The 18,097-nt window shown below is 37.5% G+C and overlaps 1 protein-coding gene, 1 non-coding gene and 1 pseudogene across 2 annotated transcripts; 2 read left to right on the top strand and 1 right to left on the bottom strand.

The window, feature by feature from the left end:
• Positions 1-2,350: 2,350 nt before the first annotated feature.
• On the top strand, positions 2,351-4,095 carry LOC131816152 (olfactory receptor-like protein DTMT). The gene has a single exon (XM_059148588.1). The coding sequence runs from the start codon at positions 3,137-3,139 to the stop codon at positions 4,085-4,087; it is 951 nt and encodes a 316-aa protein (XP_059004571.1). The 5' UTR covers positions 2,351-3,136; the 3' UTR covers positions 4,088-4,095.
• Positions 4,096-8,187: 4,092 nt separating this feature from the next.
• Positions 8,188-15,380, top strand: LOC131815638 (general transcription factor II-I-like; annotated as a pseudogene).
• Positions 12,864-12,968, bottom strand: LOC131817142 (U6 spliceosomal RNA). Its single transcript, XR_009348351.1, has one exon. It is a non-coding gene; the product is annotated as a U6 spliceosomal RNA (small nuclear RNA).
• Positions 15,381-18,097: the final 2,717 nt, after the last annotated feature.

The raw sequence follows: 18,097 nt of genomic DNA on the forward strand, positions 1-18,097 counted from the left end.
TGACAAGCAATGTGTGAAAATAAGTCACAGTTACTTTTTCTAAATGTAGCAGGGATAAATTATGGGACTCAATTATTGAATAAGTTGATCAACAAGGAAAGTTTCTTTTCCTGTTTTCAGGATGATATTTCAGGAGCAATAATTGAACTCTCTAGAAAAATAGGTTATCATACTTAAGCACTTCAGAAGGCATACTTAAGCACTTCAGAAGGCATACTTAAGCACTTTAGAAGGCAAATAAATATGTCAGGAGTCAAAATAATGACGTCAAAGAAGGAAGAAGTCTTCTGGACTGTGGTAACCAGGGTGTATTCCTGGTGGGGCTGGGGTATGAGCTATTTCCTCTGTTGCCTCTCCCCCTACCTAAATATGGCCAGTAATTAAGAAGTCCCTGCTTTAGACATCCTAGGGGATTTGTCCCAGGGAGGTTTGGAATTTATTTTGTTTGTTATTAATGTCCCTCCCACCCCCAAGACATAGGTTCCACTGGGACCCAAAGTCCCCCAGGCTCAGGAAGACAAAATGAGAAAATGAAAAGGGATGGTATAGATTCAGGTGTTGATTACAGAGTCTGAGTCTCCATGAGCTTATAATAAATAAAAGAGTGAGGGGTCCTGGAAAAAAACCCTGACGTCCCCTTGAAACATACTTGGTAAGTTAGGCTGGAGGGTACATGCCTTAGACTTTTTCTTAGCATTCAGGTTACTAAGGTTTTATGATGTGACTCTGTGGGATTGTTCTTCAGGCAGTCTAAATTAAAAAACAACAACAACAACACATGCTTAACATTCTAGAAATAGCTTCATTTGTGTCACCAGATTCAATATGTATTTCAAATAGTATTTGTAAATATTTCATGACAGAGTCCTTTGTGTTTTGCAGAGATTTTTCAAAAGAGATTTCAGTTTGAATAAGTTGATCAACAACTTATTCCTTGTTGATCACCTTTGGGAGGTGGGCAGGAACAAGCCAGTACTGATATTTTAAAGCTGAAGGAGGTAAGATGTAGAGAAATGAAAGGAGTAGGTAAAGTTTATATGGCTCCTCAATGGCAACATTTATAGTCATCTCTGAGTTAGGCTCTTAATCAGGTGTTTTATACAGTAGATGGATCCCACTTGTTTCCCAGAAAAGGAAATTCCTGAGAAGTCAGAGATGGCTCCTTCCTCCAGTAATACCTAATAACAGATCTTTCTGTCCTCTGTCCAAGTGTGAGAACATATGCATATGCCTGGTTTAAGCCCCTGGATCTTGGTGAATGTCCTGCAGTGAGTGCACTTTTCTTTCTCTTCAGGGTTAGTAGATATTTTCTCATCCTGAAATGCTCGTCACACTGTGGGAAGGCTATGTGGAGGAGACCAGAAATAGATCCAAGAGACTGGAAATTATCCTCATTTTTTTTTTCACTTTTCCATGATCTCCCAACTTCTACATCTGTCTAGTTTCTTCTAATTTGTTCCTGCCCACCTCCCAAAGCTACAATATTGATGTTGTGTGGGGCAAATCTTAAGGAAAAAATTGATAGCACTGTTGTCTGCGTAGATTAGTGTAAGACATAGAGCAGGATAGCTTCAGATGGGGTAGTGTGCTGACCCAGGGAAAGAAATTCTGGACAGTCTGCAGGACAGTATCTGGAAATCAGTACAGCAGATTTAGATAAGGGAGCCCAGATTTGGAAAGGCTCGGTGTCAGTGGATGTTTCAACCTCCAAAATTTTTGGTGTCTGTTGAAACAAATAGGAAATCCCTTGGGTGGCATAAATTTTCTTTTCTTTCTTTCTCTTCCTTTTCCTTCCTTCCTACATTCCTCCCTTCCTCCTTTCCTCCCTCTCTTCCTCCTACTCTCCCTATCTTCCTCCTTTCCTCTCTCCCTCCCTTCTTCTTTCCCTTCCTCCTTCCCTCCCTCTCTTTCTTTCTTTCTTTCTTTCTCCACACATTGTTCTAGATTTTAGGCTTCAGCAATGAACAGGATAGAAATTTTCCCTTTCCTTAAAACCTAGCAAAGAGCAAATAATCCTGATTTAATGGTCTGGGCCAATTCCTAGGACAGAGAATGGGATGAAATACAGACAGCTTGTGTAAGTAAATGGAAGACATGATGTGATATGGTGGGATATAAGCAGGATGCCTTTGAGAAAATCAGAAATAATTGGTATGCCTGGAGTGGAGAGAGGATTAAACATGAGCTAATTGATCTGATCAAATAAAAGAGTTTGTGGGTCATGTTAACCATTTTGATCTTTATGTTAACAGAAAGAGGAAACTCTTCAATTAGAATAGTGGCACAAGCAGGTTTGAGTCATAAAAAGAACAATTCTGGGTAATGTCAATGGGATGGAATGGAGTGAAAGTAAATATGGAGAGACCAGATTGGTTGTGATGGTTCAGGTGAGAAAAGTTGAGTGACCTGAATGATGGCTGTGGGATGGGTAGCAGGGTCTATATGAGAAGTGAGTAGAAAGGGAGATTGGTAACATACAGTAAATGAGTGACAAGCATGAAGGGAGCCCTCAGTCTGGCTTGAGTACCTTGTAGGTGGTACTGCCAGTCACGGAACTACTAGAGCTACTGGGAGTGGAGCACCTACAGGGCAAGGAGGACAAGACTTCAGACATTTAAGATAGATTGGTTTCAGAGTGACAGTGAGACACATAGGGAAGATGGTCTTCAGGGAACTGAACACCCATATCTATAGCTCAGATGAGCTATGTAGGCTGAATAAATACATTTGGGATTCACTTTCATATTTAGGGTAAGTGTAGAAGGAAAACATTCTGAGGACAACCAACATTCAAATGATGACCGGGAAGGGGGAGCTCTGTAAGGAGTGGGTGAAGGTATTGCAAGGCAGGCAGGAAGAACATGAAGCTGAGGTATCACAATTATCAAGAGACAGGAGAGGTTTACAAAGGAAGAAGTGATCATTGGTGTTAAATGTGCTGTCATCTGATTCAGAGACTTGGATGTCACTGGAGACTTTGATGGAGTAGTTTCAATAGACCCAGTTGCCACCTGTGCCTTAATCCTCACTCATCCATACATTTGACAATAGGCCACATGCAATAGACATATGTTTATTTCTTATATTTGGATTTTAAGGTCTGTTATTTTCTTCATAAATATGGTAGCATCACAGAATGACAGAAAGGAACCAAACTGTTGTCTCAGATTTCCTCCTTCTGGGTCTGCCCATTGATCCAGATCAGCGAGACCTGTTCTATGCCCTGTTTCTGACCATGTATGTCACCACCATCCTGGGGAACCTTCTCATCATTGTCCTCATTCGCCTGGACTCCCACCTCCACACGCCCATGTATTTGTTTCTCAGCAATTTATCCTTCTCTGACCTTTGCTTCTCGTCTGTCACAATGCCCAAATTGCTGCAGAACATGCAGAGCCAAGTCTCCTCCATCCCCTATGCTGGCTGCCTGACCCAGATGTACTTCTTCCTGTTTTTTGGAGACCTGGAGAGCTTCCTCCTGGTGGCGATGGCCTATGACCGCTATGTGGCTATCTGCTTCCCTCTGCACTACACCACCATCATGAGCCCCAAGCTCTGTCTCTCCCTGGTGGTGCTGTCCTGGGTGCTGACCATGTTCCACGCTATGTTACACACTCTGCTCATGGCCAGATTGTGGTTTTGTGCAGACAACACAATCCCCCACTTTTTCTGTGATATGTCTGCTCTGCTGAAACTGGCCTGCTCTGACACTCGTGTTAATGAATTGGTGATATTTATCATGGGAGGGCTCATTCTTGTCATCCCGTTCCTGCTCATCATCATATCTTATGTGCGGATTGTATCCTCCATCCTCAAGGTCCCTTCTGCTAGGGGCATCCACAAGGCCTTCTCCACCTGTGGCTCCCACCTCTCTGTGGTGTCTCTCTTTTATGGGACAATTATTGGTCTCTACTTGTGCCCATCAACTAATAATTCTACTGTTAAGGAGACTGTCATGGCCATGATGTACACTGTGGTCACCCCCATGCTGAACCCCTTCATCTACAGCCTGAGGAACAGAGACATGAAGGGAGCCCTGGGAAGAGTCTTTTGGAAAAATAAAACATCTTTCTCTCTAAAGTGGTAACAATTGAGATTTTCACATTATTTAATTCAGTGGGTATAGTAATATTGATAATGAAAAATTACTCTTAATCCATGTTTTTTCCCTTTCAATTTTAAACCCTTCAAACTTTTTGTTTGATATCATATTAGAGGCAAATATGAAACTATGATGACCACTTAGCTGTTTTGAGGTAGAGTTGGGGGCAGCAAACCAGTCTGTTCTGAGTCCTTATTTCCCTCTTGCCAGGTGGCATTGAAGTTTGAAAATAAGATTTATATACCTTTGTGCAAAATACCTTATTCATTTCAATTTAGGAATTTTCTTCTACTTCTTCTTCTCCCCCTTCTGCTCTCCTCTTCCTCCTCTTCATCTTTCTTCTCCTTCTTCTCTTTCTTCTTCTTCCTCTTCCTCCTCCTCCCCTTCCTCCTTCTCTTCCTTCTCCTTCTTCTCCTCCCCGTCCCCACCCCCTCCTTCTTCTTCTTTTTTCTCTTCTTCTTCATGATTCATCTATCCTCGAGAGAGAGAGAGAGAGAGAGAGAGATAGATACAAGGAGAACAGGGGGAGTGGTGGAGGGAGAGGGAGAATCCTGAAGCCAGCTTCCTGCTGAGTGTGGAGCCCCAGCCTAGGATTTTATCTTATGACCCTGAGATCATGATCCAAACCTAAATCAAGAGTTGGCCACTCAATTGTCTGAGCCACCCAGGCACCCCCAGGAATTATCTTCTTAAAACATTACTGTAATCATTGCTTTTTTCCTGCCTAGGAATCCTCAGTAATGTGCACAAGCAAAGAAAGAATAAAACCCAACAGAACACAGAGACTTCTGGAGCTCTTAGCTTCGATATACACCTTATTCTCCACTATGTCTAAAAGCATCTCATATTTCCCTCTCTCCATCCGTATGCCTGCCTCATTCTATCCTTTAATTCTAACTATTTTTTTTGAGCCAGAGCAGAAAATCACTCTTTGAAAGAAAACAAATAGCAAACAGTTGTTGGGTGCTTTTGTATGTGTCAGGTTCTTTTCCAATCTATTAACCTACCACCTCTATGATGTTGGTCCTATTATTATCCCCATTTTATAACTAAAATGATAGAAAGGTTAGTTTACCATCTAACATCAAATAAGAAGTTCAGATTGAAGCCTAGGCCATTTGTCTTATAGCCCAAGATCCTCACGACCACACTATGCTGCATCTTGAGACTATAGAATCACATTCCTCCATTGTAATGGTGTGTTCTATTCAGTTTCACTCACTTGTCAGTTGATTGTGCTTTCATTTATTTCTTTCATATCTTTGTTTTTCTGGTTGAATAATGATCTTTTTCATATATAATCATAAAGTATAGAACAGGAGTTTTATTTTTATTTTTTTTTTTTAAAGATTTTATTTATTTATTTGACAGAGAGAGATCACAAGTAGGCAGAGAGGCAGGCAGAGAGAGAGAGGAGGAAGCAGGCTCACTGCTGAGCAGAGAGCCCGATGTGGGACTCGATCCCAGGACCCTGAGATCATGACCTGAGCCGAAGGCAGCGGCTTAACCCACTGAGCCACCCAGGCGCCCCTAGAACAGGAGTTTTAAACCTATATCCCAGTGGCCAAGCAGCTAATGTAGTTGAGTGTAAAGTGTATCAGATTTAAGAAAAACCAGCTGCAGAAATATGATAAAAGGTACTTTATTTTATTAATATTTGGAGTATTCATCTATCATAACTCAAAATATATGCCACTGGAGATTATTTTTTAACCCTGATATCAAATGAACTCTAAATAAAAATAGAAATACTTAATCAGTAGATACATTATTGGATTTTATAACTCCTTTGATTTGGAAGCAAATCCTGGCACCATTTATTCTGACCAAGATGTCAGTGTGGAGTCCTTATTTTTTCTTGAATTGTTTAGTAGAGAATTTAAGCTTGGGTCCATTTAACTGGGAGTGATATTTAGATTTTTTTTTTCTACTTAATAATAGATAAGAGCTATTCACCAACACATGTACTTTGAATATGGATCAAATCTTTGCACAGACATTTTTATAATTAAGGTCACTTTTTCGGAGGTATAAGTAGAATTCTGATATTCCAATGTTGTCATAATACTTTTCAGTATTGCACAATGTTCCTAATATTAACTTTAATTTTCCATCTTCATTTATACCATCATATTAGTTGGGAAAGGTGAAGTAGTAGGTTCATATAACATATAATGTTATTTTATTGTAAAAAAAAAATAGGAAATAAATGAACATTTAAAAAGAACTCATCATTATTTTTTCACCATACCCAGTGCGGTGAAAAAATAATGAATACTGTTATGCTGAAAATAAATAAATTTAATTAAAAAAAAAAAGAACTCATCATTCAACTCTGTAATTTCATATATGTAGATCAGTCATTGTTTTCATTTCTCTAAATATATTTTAGTTATACTGAGTAGTTTTCATTTTTCTTTGCCAAGTTATGTTTTCAAAGTACATATATTTAAGGGTATCCATCAATTGAATGAAATATTTGTGCAGTTATTTGTGAATGTATTTGCAGAGAAATATTCAGAATGTTTACATGTTTGCAGTGTTAAGTTAAGGCCATGTATTGAATCAAATCTTCACAAGTGATATGAGAGGATTTTTTTTTTTTAAATTAGTGTGTGACACAAGTAACTTTCTTTAAACATTTCCAAAACCTTCTGGCCCTGTGCCTGACCTCCATGTAGTGCTGAAGGTTACTGCCTTGTTTACCCGTTTTTTAAAGTGGAACATTAGCCAGCTGGTTCAATTCTTGGGAGCATTTTCAATTCATGATATTAAGTACTGTTGTATTATGCATTTTATTTTTGACATTTTAACATTGAAAAATATAATAAATGAACTCATATGGTGTCTTGCAAAATATTGCCATTTTGGGTTTAATTTTTAAAAACAAGGTTAATCTCATTACCAATACTATCAAGAGTGTAGTTTGTCATAGACTTACTAATAATATTGACCAGGTAACATTAAAATTTTGAAGTTATTTTTACTCCAATAAAAACATAGCTATTTTCATGATATTGTCTCTATTAGGAAATCTTTCCCAAAGTTTCCATGAAAAGATCAAACCTTTCATCAACATCACAAACAGTGAATTCAATGATATTATTTATGTTTATATTGTCGTGTGGCAAGACGTAGATGCCTGTTTCTGTTTGAAGCACATTATTTTTGCTAAACCCTAAAGACCATCATTTATACTCGAAATCTCCAAAAAGTATAAAGGCCAGTCAATTATTTCATTTAATACAACAGCATTGTATAATATCATTTCTAATTTTATAGTCATAAGAAAAAATAAACTAAAAATTTGTCTTATTTTTGCTTAAGTTTTTCATATCATAACTTTTTGTACACTGATCATTGTAAGATTCATTTACTGTAAAATAGGTTTGACACAGTGCTCTTTGATGCATGCTTATTAAACATATTGGGATGCCATACATTCCAGAAAGATTCTCACTGTTTCCTGAAAAGCGTAATTATTTATTTTTCCATTTTTGATATATCTATGAATCCAGTAAATGTTACCTCCTTCTGAGAAAGGAAATACCAAAAAGACAAGGAAACATGCTGATAAATGGGAGAGTTTATGCCCTGTCTCAAAGGTCAAAGTGCTACTGAGTTAGAGGGGGTAGCTTTTGTGTAGTAATATAGACCCAGGATCACATAATCTCACAGTTATTTGGCCCTGTGTCTGGCCTCTGTTAGTACAGGTGTCCAACATGTTATGTCTCCAATGTATTAAGCAATACATTGCTTAATGAATTGGATGACTGGTCCAATTCTTGGGAGCACATTCTGTTAAACTACATATTTGGATTAAACTATAATTATTAAACTATAAACTGTTCATTTGGATTTTTATGAGAATCTTTCAGCTTCTAATATTGACAATTCATATAAAAATTAATATTCTTCAGGTCAAATAAAACATGTTTTCCCTCCAGATGCAGCCTTTTATAGACCTGCCCTTAATCTTGGGCAACATGGTCCCCTCTCCTGGGCCACATTTGCCCCACTCTGGCACTACTGACATTTTTGGCTGGATAATTCCTTATTGTAGGTGCTCTCCTATGTACGGTAAGATGTTCAGCCAGATCCTTGACCTCCACCCACTTGTTGCCAGCGACATTACTCCTCATTCCGGCTGTGAGAACCAAAATTATCCTCAGATATTGCCAAATGGCCTCAGGTGCGGTGTGGGTCCATAATCACCCCAGCTGAGCCCACTTCTTCAGAGAGATCTCTTACACCTTGCAAACACACATTGGTGCCTCCTCTACTGGGGATCTGGAGCTCGGTTCTGGCATAGCAGGGTCTGGAACCAGAAAACCCACTCTTGTAATTTAGAGCCTTCAAGCCCCAGGGCAAGCAAGACTCCACTTCACTTTCCCAAGGTTTTGAGAGAGAAGCACCTACATCTTAATATTGTAAAGCCTTGTGTGCTGTGCTTCTGCTGGTGTCAGTTGTGGCCATGGATTCAGAGTGTAGGAAGGGTTGGACCAGTGGAGCTCTGAGGTCAGAGAAAAGACTGAGTAACTTGTTAAGCCCTCCCTTTCATAATAGCATGTGTGCAATGGATTCGTGCATGAATGAAGTGTTGTTTCTTAAAGTGCTGAGCGTCCTGTTTCTTCCAGTTCAGTATCCATAACAATTGCACATAGCTATTGAAAACATTTGAAATATTAAATGATTTATATTACTTGTAATGTTTATACATGTAGGCCAATATAACATGTATGAAATATGATTTGACAGTTTACGTTGGCAACTGGATGAACTTTGAATGCTAAATTTGAAAATCGTTTTATTTTTTATGATATAAAACAAATTTAATTAAAATTTTAAGAAATCAATAGTTTTTATTTCATTCAGTAAAAAGTTTATATTTATTATTTTAAATTTTATTTTGTCTGTCACACATAATTGTAATGTTTTAGAAGAAAACTTTTTGAAATCAGTTCAAAAATAATAACTTCAATTTTTCCATTTACTTTAATACTTATTTATTGTGAAATTTTGTATTTGAACACAATTACATTTTATTTTTAAATCCTTAGATCATTGTTATCAATAGAAATGTAAACTATGTTAATACATAATTATGTAAAAATCTCAATTATAACAATCTGTATTTTTATTATAAATGAAGATCATAAAAATCAATATTATACATTAAATAGGTGAAGTTATGAATTATGTATGTATTTCTAACATTGTTGGCCCATCAACAGATACCAAGATATATGAGAAGTAAATAAATATCAGGATTTTTTGGTCTATTTGTTAACTTGAAGTTATATTGTTTTAGATTGGCCTGACTTACAAGAAATCCCAAGACTGGGTGACTTAAACAAGAGATATTTACTTTTCACAGTTCTGGAGGCTGGAAGTCTGAGACTGGGATGCTAGTTGGGTTGGATTTGGTTAGAATTCTTTTCCTGGTTTGTAGACAGCCACTTCTTGCTGGGTCCACAGATGGCAGAGAGAGTAAGCTCTGGTGTCTGTACTTTTTATTTATTTATTTATTTTTAAGTTAAAAAATTTTTTTTAAATTTATTTTTTATTTATTTTCAGCATAACAGTATTCATTATTTTTGCACCACACCCAGTGCTCCATGCAATCCGTGCCCTCTACAATACCCACCACCTGGTACCCCAACCTCCCACCTCCCACCCCTTCAAAACCCTCAGATTGTTTTTCAGAGTCCATAGTCTCTCATGGTTGCCCTCCCCTTCCAATTTCCCACAACTCCCTTCTCCTCTCTAATTCCCTTGTCCTCCATGCTATTTTTTATGCTCCACAAATAAGTGAAACCATATGATAATTGACACTCTCTGCTTGACTTATTTCACTCAGCATAATCTCTTCCAGTCCCATCCATGTTGCTACAAAAGTTGGGTATTCGTCCTTTCTGATGGAGGCATAATACTCTATAGTATATATGGACCACATCTTCCTTATCCATTCATCCATTGAAGGGCATCTTGGTTCTTTCCACAGTTTGGCGACCCTGGCCATTGCTGCTATAAACATTGGGGTACAGATGGCCCTTCTTTTCACGACATCTGTATCTTTGGGGTAAATATCCAGTAATGCAATTGCAGGGTCATAAGGAAGTTCTATTTTTAATTTCTTGAGGAATCTCCACACTGTTCTCCAAAGAGGCTGCACCAACTTGCATTCCCACCAACAGTGGAAGAGGGTTCCCCTTTCTCCACATCCTCTCCAACACATGTTGTTTCCTGTTTTGTTAATTTTGGCCATTCTAACTGGTGTAAGGTGATATCTCAATGTGGTTTTAATTTGAATCTCCCTGAGGGCTAGTGATGATGAACATTTTTTCATGTGTCTGATAGCCATTTGTATGTCTTGATTGGAGAAGTGTCTGTTCATATCTTCTGCCCATTTTTTGATATGCTTGTCTGTTTTGTGTGTGTTGAGTTTGAGGAGTTCTTTATAGATCCTGGATATTTGTTTATCAGAGAGAGAGAGAGAGAGAGAGAGAGAGAATGAGTAGGAGGGGGGCAGAGGGCGAGGGAGAAGCAGATTCCCTTCAGGGCTCAATTCCGAGGCACTAAGATCACAAGCTACCCAGATGCTCCAAGATTTCATTCTTTTTGATGACCATCAAAAAGGATATTTATCTCTTACTAAATATCAGTATGGCACCTTTTTCAATGATCAGTGTGTATGTGTGGGTTTCTCTATTCTGTTTCTCTATTCTGTTTAGTTTTGGGTTTCTCTATTCTGTTTAGTTGGTCTATATGTGTGCCTTTATACAAGCACCATACTGTTTTGATTACTATTGATTTTGAAATCAGGAAGTGTGATGCCCCCAGTTTGTCTTGGCTGTCAAGATTGCCTTGGCTATTTGGGGTCTTTTGTTGTTCCAAATGAATTTCAGGATTGGGTTTTTTTTTCTATATCCGTTAAGAATAACATTGGAGTTTTGATAGGGATTGCATTGACTCAAGAGACCATGTTGGGTAACATGGACATTTTTACAAAATTAATACTTCTAATCCATGGACATAAGATGTCTTTCTATATGTATTTTAACATTTCCTTCATCAGTGTTTTATAATTTTCAATGTACAAGTCTTTTTTTTTTTTGTCTTTAAGTATTCCCAAGTATTTTGTTTATCTTTTGGATGCTATTGTAAATGGAATTGCTTTCTTAGTTTCCTGTTCTCACAATTCATTGTTAGTGTATAAAAATATCGCTGATTTTGTGCATTGATTTTGTACGCTACACATTTTCTGAATTCATTGATTATTTCTGATAGTTTTCTTATAGAATCTTTGGTGTTTTATTCCTATAAGATCATGTCATCTGCAGAGGTAATTTTACTTCTTCTTTTCTTATTTGAATACCTTTTATTTCTTTTTCTTGAATAATTCATCTGATTAGGACTTCCCTTATTGTGTTGAATAGATGTGGTGAGTGTGGGTATCCTTGCTTTGTCCCAGATCTTAATGGAATAGCTTTCAGTTTTTCTCACCACTGAGCATGACGTTAGTTGTGGGCTTGTATATATGCCCCTTATTGTGTTGAGGTAAGTGCCCTTTATATAAAATTTTTTAGTTTTTAACATGAAAGAGTGTTGAATTTTGTTATATGTTTTTTCTACATCCACTAAGAAAAAACGTGGTTTTTAAAACTCTATAAGGTTAATGTGCTGTACTATGCTGATTGATTTGCATATATTGAACTATCCTTGCATCTCTTGGGTAAATTCTGGTTGTTATTGGTGTATAATTCTTTTAGTGTGCTGTTGAATTCAGTTTGATAATATTTTTGGTGAGTATTTTTGCCTTTGTATTCTTCATGGAAGTGAGCTTGTAGTTTTCTTTTCTTGCAGTGTGATCACCTTGCAGAATGATGCTAGCCTTGTAAAATGAGTTTGGAAGTGTAAACCTCTTCTTTATCATTTTTTTTGTGGGGGAAGAACTTAAGAATGATTCTTTAGATATTTGAAGGATGGCACTTTTTTGTTGTTGGATTTTTTATTGCTGAGTCAATCTATTTTTTTTCTTAAAAAAAAAGATTTTATTTATTTACTTGACAGAGAGAGAGATCACAAGTAGGCAGAGAGGCAGGCAGAGAGAGGGGGGGAGCAGGCTCCCTGCTGAGCAGAGAGCCCGATGTGGGACTCCATCCCAGGACCCTGAGATCATGACCTGAGCCAAAGGCAGAGGCTTAACCCACTGAGCCACCCAGGTGCCCCTGAGTCAATCTATTTTTTATTTATTTATTTTTTCCATACATTCTATTTATTCTTACTTCAGTCTTGGTATGTTTCAAGGATCTTATTTACTTCTTACAGGTTGTTTAATTGTTGGTATGTAGTTTTTAATATGAGTCCTTTATGTTTTTGTTTTTCTATGTCTATGACATTAAATGTGATGTCTGTTGTTTCTAATTGACAAAATCTGTCTTCTCTTTTTTCTCTGTCTAGTGTTGCTTATGTTTGTTTTTCTTTTCCAAAAAATGAAACCATTAGTTTAATTATTAGTTTCTATATGTTTTCTATTTTCTATTTCATTAATTTCTATTATGATCTTTGTTATTTCCTTCCTTCTGTTAATTCAGGACATAATTTATTCTTTTTCTAGTTCCTTGACATATATAATAAAGTTGTTTTTGAGATTTTTCTTCTTTTTTAAATGCTGTTGTTTTATTTCTATGAACTTTTCTCTTAGAATTGCTTTTGCTGTGTTACATGTTTCAACATGTTGTGTTTTCTTTTTCTTTTCTTAAATATGGACCATTTTACAAATTTGTGTGTCATCCTTGCACAAGGGCCATGCTAATCTTCTCTGTCTTGTTCCAATTTTAGTATATGTGCTAATGAAGTGAATATTGTGTTTCCACTTTTATTTGACTCATGATATTTTCTAATTCCCCTTTTGACTTCCTCTTTGTCCTATAGGTTATTCAATAATATATTGGTTAACTTCCATGTATTTGTGAGTATTTCTGTTCTCATTTTGTTCTTTATTCCTTGCTTCATTCTATTGTTGTCAGAAAAGATACAATGATTTCAGTTTTCTGGATTTGTTAAGACTTCTGTTTTGTGACTTGAAAGGATTATACTTGGAAATAATACAATCACATTTGTGCTGTTAAAAAACCTGAACTAGTTATTTACTATTTGTCTCCAGGAATGGCTAATAAAGTAAACACTAAAGCATTGCAGTCCCTGAAAAGACCATGAAGCCCTGGGAGTAATTCAAAAGTCACTGTGGAAGGCCCTAATAACAATGACCTCAGGGGCACCTGGGTGGCTCAGTGGGTTAAAGCCTCTGCCTTCAGCTCAGGTGATGATCCCAGGGTCCTGGGATTAAGCCCTGCATTGGGCTCTCTGCTCAGCATGGAGTCTGCTTCCCTCTCTCTCTCTGCCTGCCTCTCTGACTACTTGTGATCTCTGTCAAATAAATAAATAAAAATCTAGGGAGAAAAAAAGCCACAATGACCTCAAGCCTCACAGTTCATACCCCTACTCAGACTAATTGTTCTGATGTTCCCTTTAATCTTTAAGGGTGAGAGTATTCTTCTGTGGCCTGGAATGCCAAAATCATAGACCTAAAACAGAAAGTTGAAAATATTTTCAACGAAAAATGCTGTGAAGTTCTTGGCCTCAAGCAAACTCTGAAAGTGCCATTTGCATTATTTGACTCTTCCCAAGAAGATTTTTATGCGGAAAGCTTCCTTAAATGTGTGCCATTCTGACTGCAGTCTCCTTTTGGTATTCCAAGGCTGAAGAAGATATTCATAAACAAAGCTAAAATTTAGTTCATCATTAAAAAGCCTGAAATGTTTGAGACCGCAGTTAAGGAGAGCACCCTTCTGAGAATAAATTCATCGCCCAGTGTTCATACTACTGAATCAGATGTTGGAGATCTTAACATCATTCAGGTGACATTTCCAGATGATGAATACAAAAGAATATCAAAAGTTGAAAAACTAGACAACTTTTTCAGAGAAATAGTTAATGGCTCCTTCAGTCAAAATTTGGTGAAGCTACTGTATGGGCTTCCCTGTGAATGTTCTGTGCAGGAAAATGGCAATTAACCCTGGCTGTGTGGTGGTTAATGGCATTCCTCCCACAGGGTCATTCAAAGTCCCCAGTTACCTGGAAATCAGCTCTATGGGAAGAATCTTTTTTTTTTTTTTTTTAAGATTTTATTTATTTATTTGGCAGAGAGAAATTACAAGTACGCTGAGAGGCAGGCAGAGAGAGAGAGAAGGAAGCAGGCTCCCTGCTGAGCAGAGAGCCCGATGCGGGACTCGATCCCAGGACCCTGAGATCATGACCTGAGCCAAAGGCAGCGGCTTAACCCACTGAGCCACCCAAGCACCCCAATGGGAAGAATCTTAGATTCTGCTGAATTCATTAAATTTACAGTCATTAGACCATTTCTAAGACTTGTTGATCCCAGAATTGGTTGATTAGAGTGAGTCAAAAGGTCAAGTGATACAAGAATCAGCTGAGCCAAGCCAGTTGGAGATTCCTGCAACAGAAGAAATAAAGAGACTGATGGAAACTCTCAGATCAAGCGAGAACCAGGCCCTGCATGTTAGACCTCTTCCCTCCAGGGTTAAAGTATTGGTGGATCAGAAGAGTTTTCAGATGTGGTACTGCCACAAGCTGTTACTTTGTGTAACAGGAAAACCTCATTTTTTCTTTAAGCTTATATTCATTTGAGATAGAGCAAGAGTGAGAGAGTGAGAGAGCATGAGCAGGGAGGGGGCAGAGGGAGAGGAAGTAGACTCTGCTGAGTAGGGAGCCTGATGAGAAGGTCAATTCCAAGATCCTGGGATCATGACCTGAGCTGAAGGCAGTCACTTAGTTAACTGACTGAGCCACCCAAGTGCCCCACAGAAACACCTTCTATACAAACATTTTTCCTTCTTTTAGATAGAAGTGTCTACTTTTTCAGTAGTTCTGTCAATTGAAATAAAGAGCAAAGTGACTGTAGATTTGGAATGGCTGGTTTACTTTGGAATGTATTATAAGTATTTTATAGCAATGCTGGAAAAAGGACAGGGAAAATGACAGGCATGAAACTCACCAGATTTTTTATGTATCAACAGAGCCTTCAACTATGGTATTTATTTTCCAGTCAAGTGAAGATCTCCCCTACTGGAACATCATCTTCTGCAGTGAAGAAAACACTTGTGATAGTTCAGTCCTTTAGTTTTTCTATTTGAAGAGTCATTTAAATGATCCTTTTGTTTACAGATCTCCTTGGTGACTGAGTGAACAATTAGAATCTGTATATTTGACTAAACACTTTCCTAAGCTATCTATTATGGTTCATATGTTTTTGTTATAGTTAAAAAATCACCATCCGGATCACCTAATAGGAAGTAAGAGGTTAATATGTCAGCATGTGGCTTATAGATGGTATACAGAGAATCTCCTCTGCATTTATTTTTCATCCAAAAGGCATGGTGTACCAGACGTTTAAGATCAGGTATGAGTGTTTGGCCAAGCTCAATGACACTAAACCCTCACTATCATGCAACCTAAATTGTGGTGTGTATTTCTTTGGAACACTGCCCAGCTTGGATCAGACTCAAGGAGTTTTCATGGTCTTCATTATTTTAGAACTCTACTTGTAACTTTGAGGCTCCAGGGTGGGGAAGGAGGGGGTAATAAGCTAATTATGGACCCTCTGATATTCTACACCATTTGTGGGAGAATCTTACATGTATTGGGATTTCACAGAAAATGAGAGCTAGAAAATACCAGCTATAAGAGAAGCTAGAGTATATGATAGCATACAGTTTTTATTAGCTTTATAAGAATATTCATGATGGATAATTATATTACATGGTAGCAGAAATAGACCTTTTTATGTGTTGCTTATATTTTACCTCAAGTTAAACTGTAGATGTAGGGTAATTAATAAAATGCATCTTTTTGGAAAAAAGACCACCTCTTCAACAAATGATGTTGGGAAAATTGGACAGTCACATGCAGGAGAATGAAATGGGACATTTCCTCACACCATACACAAAAATACAATCAAAATAGATGAAGACCTCCGTGTGAGACAGGAATTTGTCAAAATCCTTGAGGAGAACACAGGCATCAACCTCTTAAACCTCAACTGCAGCAACTTCCTCCTAGACATGTTTCCAAAGGCAAGAGAAACAAATGCAAAAATGAACTATTGGTGAAGTCCCAAAAGTTTATTTTCGCCTTTGTTTCCTTTGCCTTTGGAGACGTATCTTGAAAGAAGTTGCTGTGGTTGATATCGAAGAGATTACTGCCTATGGTCTCCTCTAGGATTCTGATGGATTCCTGTCTTACGTTGAGGTCTTTTATCTATTTTGAGTTTATCTTTGTGTACGGTGTAAGAGAATGGTCGAGTTTCATTCTTCTACATATAGCTGTCCAGTTTCCCAGCACCATTTATTGAAGAGACTCTCTTTTTTCCACTGTATATTTTTTCCTGTTTTGTCGAAGATTAATTGACCACAGACTTGAGGGTCCATATCTGGGCTCTCTCTACTCTGTTCCACTGGTCTATGTGTCTGTTTTTATGCCAGTACCATGCTGTCTTGGTGATCACAGCTTTGTAGTAAAGCTTGAAATCAGGTAACGTGATGCCCCCAGCTTTATTTTTGTTTTTCAACATTTCCTTAGTGATTCAGGGTCTCTTCTGATTCCATACAAATTTTTGGATTATTTGCTCCAGCTCAAAAAGATGAAATTCTGCCATTTGCAATGACGTGGATGAAAACTAGAGGTTACTATGCCAAGCAAAATAAGTTAGTCAGAGAAAGGCAATTATCATATGATGTCACTTATATGTGGGATTTAAGAAACAAAACAGAGGATCATAGGGGAAGAGAGGAAAAAATATGAAAGATGAAATCAGAGAGGAAGACAAACCATAAGAGACTCTTAATCATAGGAAACAACTGAGTGTTGTTAGAGTGGAGGGGTGTGGGGGATGGGTGTGAGGGATTGGGTAAGTGGGTGACAGACATTAAGGAGGGCATGTGATATAATGAGCATTGGGTATTATATAAGACTGATGAATCACTGATCTCTACCTCTGAAATTAATAATACATTATATGTTAATTAGTTGAACTTAGATATTAAAAAAATAAATAAAATGTGTCTTCTCACACTCCCACCCCAAAAGAAAAGAAAAGGAAGAAAAAAGACTTGTGTTTCGGCCTGTCATGTAATCTACCTTGGAGAATGCTTTATGTGTACTGTACAATGCTTATTTGTTGCTGTTTGATAGACTGTTCTATATGTGTCTGTCAGGTCCATTTGGTCTGTAGTGTTTTTCAAATATGCTGTTTCCTTATTGATTTCCTGCCTGTATGATCTATCCATTGTTGAAAATAGGGTATTGAAGTTTCTTACTATTATTGTCGCTGTCCATTTCTCCTTCAGTTCTGTTAGTATTGCTTTCTATACTTAGGTCCTCTGAACTTGGGTACACATACATTTATAATTCTTATATTTTATGTTAAATTGACTTTAAATCATTTAAGAATGTCCTCTTCTGTCTTTGGTGAGTTTTTTGACCTAAAGTCCTGTTTGTCTGATATAAACACAGCCACGTATGGTTAAGCTACATATAATGTGGAATATTTTATCCCCATCCTTTCACTTCAAGGCTATTGTGTTCTCAAATCTCAAGTGGTATGTCTTGTAGATAGCATATAGTCGTATATATTTATTTTATCCATTCAGACATTGTGTATATTTTAGTTGGTGGGTTTACTCCATTGCATGGATTCCAGAGCATGGTGGCAATGTGGTACTGTGGTCACATAAGATGAAGGATCTTATCCTACAAAATTCTGGTATTAGTGTTAGTGTGGCTTTATTTATTTCCAAGGTTTTTTGAGACTGGGGGACTTTGGGTTATGTATACATGTCTTTCCTTTACCACAGATACATAAATTCATTCTGAGCTGGAGCTTTGTCCTAATCCCTCTTGTATTACCCATAG

Source organism: Mustela lutreola, chromosome 15 (assembly GCF_030435805.1).
Source record: "Mustela lutreola isolate mMusLut2 chromosome 15, mMusLut2.pri, whole genome shotgun sequence".
NCBI lineage: Eukaryota > Metazoa > Chordata > Mammalia > Carnivora > Mustelidae > Mustela > Mustela lutreola.

Bases quoted from the DNA above. Each gene is read 5' to 3' on its own strand.
- LOC131816152 (XM_059148588.1), top strand. From the start codon at position 3,137: ATGACAGAAAGGAACCAAACTGTTGTCTCAGATTTCCTCCTTCTGGGT.